The sequence below is a fragment of the Nicotiana attenuata genome, chromosome 10 (assembly GCF_001879085.1).
Source record: "Nicotiana attenuata strain UT chromosome 10, NIATTr2, whole genome shotgun sequence".
Taxonomy (NCBI): Eukaryota; Viridiplantae; Streptophyta; class Magnoliopsida; order Solanales; family Solanaceae; genus Nicotiana; species Nicotiana attenuata.
In genome coordinates this window covers 39,062,782-39,073,273 of record NC_031998.1, presented here as the reverse complement: position 1 = coordinate 39,073,273, position 10,492 = coordinate 39,062,782, and the positions used below count along the sequence as shown (strand labels likewise).

Below are 10,492 nucleotides of genomic sequence, written 5' to 3'. Positions count from 1 at the left end.
CCCTCCCCGCCGGCCCCTCTCCCACGTATCTTGCACTCACCCACGATTTTCTCTTCACAAAATTCAGAATCCCTCTATTAACGCCTATTTCCTCTCTTCTTCCATAAGCATTCTAAATTTTTACTCTCTTCTTCAAAAAATCACCTCCACTAACGTCTGTACTTAGCTTGATTTTCAACGAAGAAAAAAATAACTTCAAAGAACAGCCCTAAAAAGGCAAAGGACCCGATATTCTTACATTTGATTTGGGTGTTTTCTTAGAGAATTCACCCAAAAAAAAGTTATTTGTTTGAATTGGGTGTTATTGCAAAGAATTGAGAATTCTCTCTACGTCTTTCTCTATCTCTCAATCCCTAATTTCAGTAATGTAACGCAAAGGAAAAGAGCAATTCCACCATTGACAGCCATTAAAAAGCTTTGAAGCTTTGAATTCGAATTTGGGTTTTGAAAAATCATTATTTGTTTGGATTTGGTGTTGTTGCAAACAATTGGGAATATGATTTGGAGTTTATATCTCAATTTTGAGGGTGTTTCGGTGAAGATTAGACTTGATTTTGGCTGAATTTCAGATTGAAACTCGAAGAAGAAGAAGAAGACATGATATACATTATATTTACGAAATTGTAGTAAAATTGTAGAAAAATTGTAGAAAATTTATATTTTGTTGTTTATATAAAATTTTTTATTTAACTATTGTATGAAAGTTGAACAATAATGTATAAAAATTATATTTAAGTTGTATGATATTGTAGTTGTATATAACTTAGTAGAAATAATGTATGAAAATTGTAGATAAGTTGAAGATAAGTTGTATAATATATAATTAGTTGTATGAAATTTATTTTTACTATGTATAACTCAAATACAAAATATACAAAAGACATATTGTATAAATTTTGTATAAAATTTGTATTTAAGTTGTATGTTATTGTAGTTGTATTTAATTGGGTGAAAATAATGTGTGAAAGTTGTAGAAAATTGTAGATAAGTTGTAGATAAATTGTATAATATATAATTAGTTATATGAAATTTATTTTTACTATGTATAAATCAGATACAAAATATACAAAAGACATATTGTATAAAAATTGTATTTAAGTGATATGATATTGATGGATTTCAGTCGGGTCATTTTTTGCTAGGACAATCGCCAAAATAGCTTAAACATTCAAAAATAGCTTAACCATTCAGAGATCATAATACCTCATGTAACATTTATTTGGAGTGAAAAAAACAAGGAGTTGGTAGAAGGTATTTCCTGGGTTAAGAAGCAGTAAGAAATCGGCGGGAAGCAGGAGTGAGGTCTGCTATATTTCCAAATTAGATTTGTCATATCTTCAAAACAAGATGGATAGGAGAAATATACGTCAGTTTCTTCTCTTTCACTCGCTTGACATCTAGTTCCGGTGAATAGGCAGAATTGTTTGCTCATTTTCCCATTGTAAACACAAACAAGGTCCAATGTCAAAAAGAGGAAGTAGTCGATATATCTGGAGAGAATATGAAGAGAAGAGGGGGAGAGAGGAGAAAAAAAAAGGAAAAGGGTATAACTAAATCCTTAATTGAAGGCACAAATAATGGATTGAGAGTTTTTTAAGGTGGATTGTATATATTTTGTAACTAAAATGTGTTTAGGTTGGGTAAATACCAATACATGGACATTTTTCGTAATAAGGTTTCAAATAGTGTATAGGAATGAAAAAATCCCATAAAATAAAATAGAAAGACTATAAAAAAGTATGATCTTGTTATAAATACAATTATATTTATGGTGAATGTCTATATTTAGAGAAATTCTAGGGTTCATTGCTTGGTGGCTAAGCCACCCTCTCCCTATAAATAGAGGGTTCTATTCCATTGTAATTCATCCCAAATATTAATAAGAATTCCCTCTCCCCACTTTTCCCTGCAATACTTTTCTTCTTCTTTTATTGTTTCATAACACGTTATCAGCACGAGACTCTAACCAATTGAGTAGAAGCTTTGGGATTGAGCATAATGATTGTCAATTATTCCATGAACTTCCTTCATGATTAAATTCTGGATTTAAGGTATGTATATTACCGTATTTTTCTCTTTTATTCTGTAATTTAATTTTAAATACAAGCAAAGACAATAAATTTTGATTACAACTCTAATGGAGTTTGTAAGAAATTATAACCACCTGAAGTGGTAAATTTTCTATGTCTTGCCATGATCAAAGTCATGTATGATCGTGAGCACAAGAAGTGAAAACCCGTCCCATTGAATTTGCTCCATTCTCATTCCCTTAAGAGAATGTGATAGCAATATGTGATAAGTCTGAAAGAAGACAAAATTATTACCATAAAGGTATCAATGGATGTGGACGTGGTAATAGACGAAATTATAATCGTCCTTATCGTGGTAATGAGAATAATAAGGATTCTCAAAATAAGCCTTCACTCTATAAAGTTAATGTTTGTCATCGATTTGACATAAGATTTCGTAAAGAACATACAGAGGACTATGGTCAATTCATGATGTGAATGTGACAACATCTGATTTATGAATACATATTCATTCTTGGAGGAATATGAATGTGCTAGTGGTAGTGAATATACCACACTCACCTCTAAAAGGAGGTTTGAGATGATATAAGGAAACAATGTCATTATTATGGCATGAATGGTCATTAGTCACGTACCTATTGTACGCCAAAATATTTTGGTAATGTGATTATTAAAAGACAACAGTAATGCAAGAAACAGATCTTGCATATAATTTTGACCATAACCATAATGGTATAACTTTCTCTTTAAAAGAGATATTCACCATATAGATGTTGATGGATATGTGGTAGTACCGAATTAATTGAGAGCTCTAGAAGAGCCAATTATTACTATTTTGGAGAAGCACAATTGACTACCAATAAGGTATTGTGTTGTAGTAAGTCTCAAAGAAACTTATTCAGTTTCCAAAGTATACGCAAAAACGGTTGATTATATTGAGACTAACAATAAAGGAAAGATTTAATATCTTCTATTACTACAACTTGTAGCTGGGTAATATGTATGTGAAAAGCTACCCGCTTTATTCTCCAGTTTGTACTACACAAATAAAAGAATACCACAATAAAGTGGATGTTTATTGATATAAAAACTCATATCATAATAAACTTGAAGTTTATTGATAATTGCACACGTCATGGTGTAAACCTGAACTTTATCAATATTGATAATTTATTCAGTTGGCATAATTGATTTAGCCATGTTAATTTAAGTATGATGTGCAAAAATAAAAGAGAATTCACATGGGTAAATATTAAAGAACTAGAAAGTTCTTTAAGAATTCTCTTATAATGCTTGTTCTCATTAATTAATTGACCAACTAAAATTGAGATTGAATCCCATGAATGCTGGAAATATCAAAGGTGAATATGGGCCCATTCACCCGCCATGTATACCACATAAGATGCATCTATGAGATGGTTACATGTGCAATTATTATTAACCCGCAACCTGGTCGGTGTGTGCGAGGTAACTTGCTCAATAATTTAATTTCGAGCATAATTTCCAGATTTCCTATTCAAGATAGTTTATCTTGATAAGTTGGTTTACATCACAGTTGGTTTAGCAAAATAATTTATTGAGTGCCTCCACTTAATACCTAAACTATTGCTTATGAGAACAAAGTTATCTATATCAGTTTGATATAGGTTATATGCGAAAGTATATTACATCTCCCCTCACAAGTGGTTTCAGGGTCAGGAACCAAATAATTCCATCTCATTATTATTGATGTGCGGTGTATATTTTGATTAACACCATAACGCACAAAGATGGGTTCTTAGAGTTGAGGAAACAAGTTAGTTTTTCTAACATGAGGGAGAGACATGATAAACAGTTGAGAAAAAGTTACGTGGAATGAATTATCATGTGTACATCTAGATCCTCGAATAAAATAATATGAACTTGAAGTTCATAAAAGGATAATTCATTTGCAATATATTGCAAAGCATGCCAGACGCATTTGCTGGCCCAAAGAAAGTAACTATATTCTCATTGCAAATGCTCTTATTAAGTCCTAGAAGGACAAAGTCTATGGTACGCTTAAAGCGTATAGACAAATTGGTTTCAAATAAACTTCTTGATAAAGAAGATGAGCAAATGATCTAACTGATCATAACAAAAGGAGACAAGTGATCTAGAAGATCACATGACATAACACTTCATAAAATCTCATGAGAGATTCAGGTACCTGAATATATGAATGAAGAGATCTCTATGTTATGTCTTTATGAAAAATAAGGAGGTTGGAACTGATATAAAACGTTTGTCGACGACATCCATGATAGCGTTAAATATATATATATGAGGATCTTAAGTCTGAAGAAACAATTCAAATAGAATTGGTTTCATATGAAAGCCATGTAGTTTTGAACATGTAGTTCAAACGCTTGAAAGTATAAAATCAATAGTGTGTGCAATCACTTTTATTTATCTTATATGTCTAGCATGACATGAAAAGTTGATATGCATCTAAAGTCTATTTAAATGGCTTATTTGACTATACTTATATGACAATCCCAAATGATTTAAATTGCTTGAAGCATATACAATCTTGAACTAGAAGTACCACATCTTCAATGCAATTTATGCACAAATGTATCTTGCTATAACTATATGCATGATAATATGATAGCAAGAGTTTTCACCTCTATGTGAAGATATTGAACTGACGATTCCAACAAGATCATATGAAGACAATCCATCTCTATCAAGAATGATGATTTCAAGGTGCAATATATTCATTCAAGTTAATATGGCTGATTTGTTTATCAAATATCTACCAAAGATCTTTTGAAGATGGTGCACAAGATTGGAATGCAAATGCTTAAGGATGTGAAGTGATGCTCTCATGAGGGGGAGTTAATACGCGTTGTACTCTTTTTCCCTTACAAGGTTTTGTCCCACTGGATTTTCCTTGCAAGGTTTTTAACGAAGCAACAAAAAGGCGTATTATTAGATATGTGTACTCTTTTTCCTTCTCTAAAATTTTTTTCCCATTGGGTTTTATTTAATTAAGGTTTTAACGAGACACATTATCTGTTGAATAGACATTCAAGGGGGAGTGTTATAAATACAATTATATTTATGGTGAATGTCTATATTTAGAGAAATTCTAGGGTTCATTGCTTGGTGGCTAAGCCACCCTCTCCCTATAAATAGAGGGTTCTATTCCATTGTAATTCATCCCAAATCAATAAGAATTCTCTCCCTCTACTTTTCTCTGCAATACTCTTCTTCTTTTATTATTTTATAACAGATCTACATCTGTAATTTATTACTCCATTAGTTAGATTTTAATTTAAAGGAATTAAGGAATGAATTTGAGTGCACGAGAAATTCAAGATTTTGAAAAATTGCACTCCTTATTAGTAAACCTGTTAATCTATCGGAAGGGATTGTCCTCTGAATTTCAAATGATTTAAGTACACACTGATGAGGAAAAATTCACCTATAATGATAAATAATTCTTACTATCAAGTCTAATATCATAACCTGAAAAATAAATTAATAACATCAGTCCAATTGCATCAATAGACTAGCGGCTGATCCAAGATTTTGAAGTCATGGGTGCTCGTCGAAAAATATTACAAAAAAAGAGGAAAAATGAGTTTAGTTGTGGGTGCTCGCTCAATACTTGTTTAGTTTTTTTTTTAATTGCCTATGTAAATTTACTAAATTTGGTCAAAGACAATGAGTGCTTAAGCACCCATAATGTTCCGTGTAGATCCGCCACTGATATAAACAAACTGGGGTTCGAGGTATAAAAATAAAAACTTCAGAAGTAAAACTGTGATTCGTGGTATACACTCATATAAACAAAAGTTCGGCCCTTCCTCGGACCCCGCGCATAGCAGGAGCTTAGTGCACCGGGCTGCCCTTTTTCGAGCAAACAGAAGAACGATTTTCTTCTATAAGGCTGATATCCGCTGGTTTGAACATACCTCAACTATTTCAACGGGTACTTACTATCTCCTACCAGCATTGGTATCGAGGATCAGTGAATCACCAAACTATCAAAGTGAACTCAACAGAAAGAAGCATCATCTCTTCACTCTGCAATTGCTTTACCTTGAGGTTCAAGAATTTGCTTCAACACTAACAGTAGAAATATGGGCGTGCTCATTTGAGATGTACATTACGTTCAAGGTGTGGACTTTTCTTTTCTCCAAGGATAGTGGAAAAACTACTTACAAAGTGCACCTGTTTTTTTCACAAAAATTGAAATAGCAGCTCGTTCCATACATCGGGAACGCCTGGCAAGCACCAATGAATGCAATCCGAGTAACTTGCAGGATCTGCTAATTTCTCAGGAGTCAGAGTCTCCCAAAACTTACGATAGATGGAAGGGTGGCCGTCTTTCCTATATTCTGAGAGCTGAGTAATGTTGAGAACATTAACCTTCGAGCCCAACTTGGTCAGTATCCTTTCAACCATCTGCATTGTGGGAAAGTCAGAATCTATACCCCAGTATGTTCCATTCTTTATTGGAAGCTTCTCGTCGTAGCAATTTCCTTCGCTTCCTGGTTCCCATTCTTGTTTCCTGAATGTTGAAAGAAGAAAGGACATGATTTGTTGCTGTGAGAGAGATAAATCTAAACCAAGATAAACATCTTTCATGTTGGATCTCCGGAAACTGACATGTCTTAAAACCATACAATTAACTGATATTGCCGTTTGACCCCAATGAGTATTAGAAATGTGTAATTAAAATTTGTCACTTGCCCTCGCTCCTCACTGTTTCATATCGTGTAATCAGATAAGTTATTATTGTTCTTCAGGGGAGCTTTTTGCCTGAAACTCAGCATATTTTTCGAATTTATATTTCAAATAAAGGAACTCGGCATCAACTTTAAATAATGGTGAGACATTTATGAACTCATATCAACAAATGCACAATGGAGAGTATTATGGTGGGTGCAAATTGATTATCGGTTCAGTTCACCACCGATGTTTGACCTCGCATTGACAATCTAACTAAAAAAGTTTAATTCAGTTACTTAATATTAGGTGCAAAAATCAATATACACACAACATGCTGCTTCCAATCTCTTAATTAGTTCATATATAACAATCAAATTTGATTCTGAACTTTGGAATCCAGTCAAATCCATGCAGCACGTAGTTAAGACCTTTGTAGATAAGTACTTAAAGCAAGCTTTAGCAATAAAAGAAATGCTTCTCACTTACGTGAAATGTGTAGGGGACATAGTGACAAAAAAGACCTTCGCGCGATCAACATTGGAATCCACCCACTTCGCCCATGCTTCCATAGCTAACTCCATGCCTCCAAACCCATCTATTTCCTCACAAACTCCATTTTCTTCACTACTCCACCTAAAAAAGTACTGGAACTGATAAGAAAGCAATTTCTTCTTCGCGAAATCTTCATTTAAATTAGAAATATAAACAGTTTCAACAATTCCTTGTAAGCTGAAAGTCTGCAACTTGAAGAAGTATAAAACAGGTCAACCAGGCCGGGGTAAAATCGGGAAAAAAAGGAAGCAGCGACTCCTTCCTTCTACCTTTTATCTTTTAAATATTCATTTATCATCTGACATGTCAAAAATTAGTTCTTGGCATATCAACTGAAGTCATGATCTAATCATACTTACAATAACTTAACAGGGCCCTGTCTCCACCAAAGATATGAATTGAAGACTAATATATCAGCATGCATCCATTCTGATGAATGCCTAAGAAGTGAATCAGGACGAAGTATTCGCTCAGGCAGTCTGTGATCAACAGGATCATCAGAATTTGATTCGACAAGAAGTGGCGCCCAAAGGAACTCTATGCTGGCGTTGTATTCCTGTCATCAACACCGAAACACATGAATTTAGTAACAGTTGTTAAATTATATTGGCATAATCATCACCATCTGTATGTACCAAAATACATTTAAATTTGAGCGGAACTTGACATCATATAAAGTTTGAGATCGCTTAGTTGAATGCTAAATGTCATATACTCAAAATAAGTTCAATGACCTCTGCTCTAAAAATTGAAAGGTGAGCCTGTGGTGTCATGAACTTCTTCTCAGCAGGAATAACAGATTGCAAAAGACACACCATCGATATCCACTGTCCTCTATTCAGTGAGTCTCCCACAAACATTAGTCTTTTCCCTCTTAATTTCTCCCACATTTCAGTCACATTCCACCTGCGTATCAACATTAACCACTCAATAAATGAAATAAGCATGACACACCAATTTAGTCAACCATCCTACAAGAATTAAAACATGTATAGGGTGAGAATAACTAATTTAATATTTTATAATTTGATTAATGTTAACAAAATTTTTTTTACTGGAAGTGTTGTCTGGGCCAATTTGTGCGCACCTCGATTGTTCCACCTCGCACCTACTATTTTCGACCAGTAGGATACCAGGTAATTCTATCTACCCAGGCTTGGGCAAATAGAAATTATACGAATATTCTTTCATCTAATGGTACAGTCGGTTATTTAATGTTACTATATTTAGGTATTGGTTGCAAATGAGCAACATAATGAAAATCAAAATTAACCTCTTCAAATTGCAGTGGTGAGGTTGCCATCTCCAGTACTGGTAATCCAGATCTTGCCGACCATGCTTGTGACACGCCAATTGATCAGACATATAAGGACAATCAGAATCTTTATACAATGGATATGAACTATTATCAAACACCCATTCGCCTGAAAAATAATCACACGACTCTGGCATTTCTCCCCGGCCATCAGTCTTCGGTTTGAAGCTATCCCATTCAGCTCTCTTTCCACTGTACTTCACAGTGGACTGGCAAGCACTCGATTTATCCAAAGGCACTACAACACCACAAAAATCCCCTCAGATGGACTCAAAATGAAATACTCCCTGAGTCCCAATTATGTGGAACACTTTCCTTTTTAGTTTGTCCCAAAAAGACTGATAGCTTTCTATATATAGAAATAGTTTAACTATAAAATTCTCATTTTATAGTTAATGAGAAAATTTATAGCTACATAGATGTCTATAGCTTGTTTTAGATCACATGTTTCAAAAGTCTTTCTGTCTTTCTTAACTTGTGCTCAGTCAACAAGACTGGAGCTAGAACACGACGTACGGGTTCGGCCGAACCCGTAGCTTTTGTCAAAACCATATATTTGTCTTAAAAAATTCATAGAATATGTACAATTTATTAATTTAGAACCAAGTAACATAAGCGGATTAGATTCTCGAACCCATAAAGTTCAAATTCTAGCCTCTGTCAGTCAAACAAAGGACACACAAAATGGGATGGAGAGTGTATACATCAAATTTCTTTTTTCATTCTTAGCATAATATTTGAAATAACTTGTTCAAGGAAAAAGGGGGTTCTAAAAATATGTTTGTTTCTGCATTCCAATTTCAAGAAAATGCACAAAAAGGCACTATATACAAAACCCCACAAAAAAGCCCAACAAAATTTGCTCAAAAAACAAGGAAAATGTCAAAAAGAAAGGATTTTGCTGATACCTAAGAAATTACAAACTGACCTGGAGGAGTTCTTGGGAGGGTGTGTTTGGAATGAATTTCTTGGATATTACTTTCATTATAGAGGATAGAGAAAACTATGAAGACGAAGAAGACAAGAGCTATGATAGGATACTGTGTTCTCTTCTTCGGCCATTTCTGCATTTTGTGTGTGTGTGTGTGTGTGTGTGTGTGTGTGTGTGTGTGTGTGTGTGTGTGTGAGAGAGAGAGAGGAATGAAGAATATTGATTGACTAATGTATTTGGACAGCCGACAGTGACACCCTTTTAAATCTGAACAACATTTTATGAAAATAATAATATCTGCTTATTGCGATTAAAGTATGATTTTTATGATTGTGTTTGCTTATATGGCAAACAATTAAGAATTATGATTTGGATTAAATTACCGTTAAATTTTGGATTTACTAATAATGGAAGGGTCCCCCCTTATTGATTCCTAGATAACGTGCATCTAACTAAGGGAGTTGTATAAAATAAAAATAAAACTATGGGAGTTGTTTTTTTTCTTTTTGGTTAAACAAAAAAAAAAAACTATGTTGGTTCCCTTTACAATTAGCAATAAATTTTTTGTATTGTTTTAAGATTTATCCATAATCTCTTCAATATTTTTGCAAAACACGAACTCTTTGATTTACATTCTTATAATGTATCTTTTCTTTTTATTTTCACTTGATCAACTTTTTATTATTACGGTCTATGTCGGTGATTAGTCGAAATTCCTTATAAAAGGACTACGTGCAAAATGGGAAAAGAGTATAAGTTAAAAGTAAAAGACAAAGAATTCATTATTATGCAAATAATAATAATAATAAGGAAAAATCATAAAAAGTACAAAGAACGTACCGTAGAGACGTTGGTGAAAGTTCTTGGTAATTCTAAGGCTTCCTATTTAAATTTATTATTTTTAAGATGGAGATTTCTTATTTGATGATTGGAGTGGAATTTATTTGCAATAAATAAGTGGAA

At 33.4% G+C, this 10,492-nt stretch overlaps 1 protein-coding gene across 1 annotated transcript; it reads right to left on the bottom strand.

Annotated features, from left to right (window-relative positions):
* Positions 6,031-9,767, bottom strand: LOC109233310 (protein trichome birefringence-like 35). The gene is made up of 6 exons (XM_019399144.1): positions 9,527-9,767; positions 8,557-8,836; positions 8,018-8,189; positions 7,643-7,839; positions 7,218-7,364; positions 6,031-6,570 (listed from the first exon to the last, which is right to left on the bottom strand). Exons 1-6 carry the CDS (start codon positions 9,666-9,668, stop codon positions 6,240-6,242), a joined length of 1,269 nt encoding a protein of 422 aa, XP_019254689.1. The 5' UTR covers positions 9,669-9,767; the 3' UTR covers positions 6,031-6,239.

What these genes read in the sequence shown, in the direction of transcription:
- LOC109233310 (XM_019399144.1), bottom strand. Translation starts at nt 9,668, where the DNA reads ATGCAGAAATGGCCGAAGAAGAGAACACAGTATCCTATCATAGCTCTT. An exon ending in CCTCCCAAGAACTCCTCCAG is followed by an intron (nt 8,837 to 9,526) that starts GTCAGTTTGTAA and finishes GTGGTGTTGTAG; the next exon opens with TGCCTTTGGATAAATCGAGT. An exon ending in ATGTCCCCTACACATTTCAC is followed by an intron (nt 6,571 to 7,217) that starts GTAAGTGAGAAG and finishes TTCAACATTCAG; the next exon opens with GAAACAAGAATGGGAACCAG.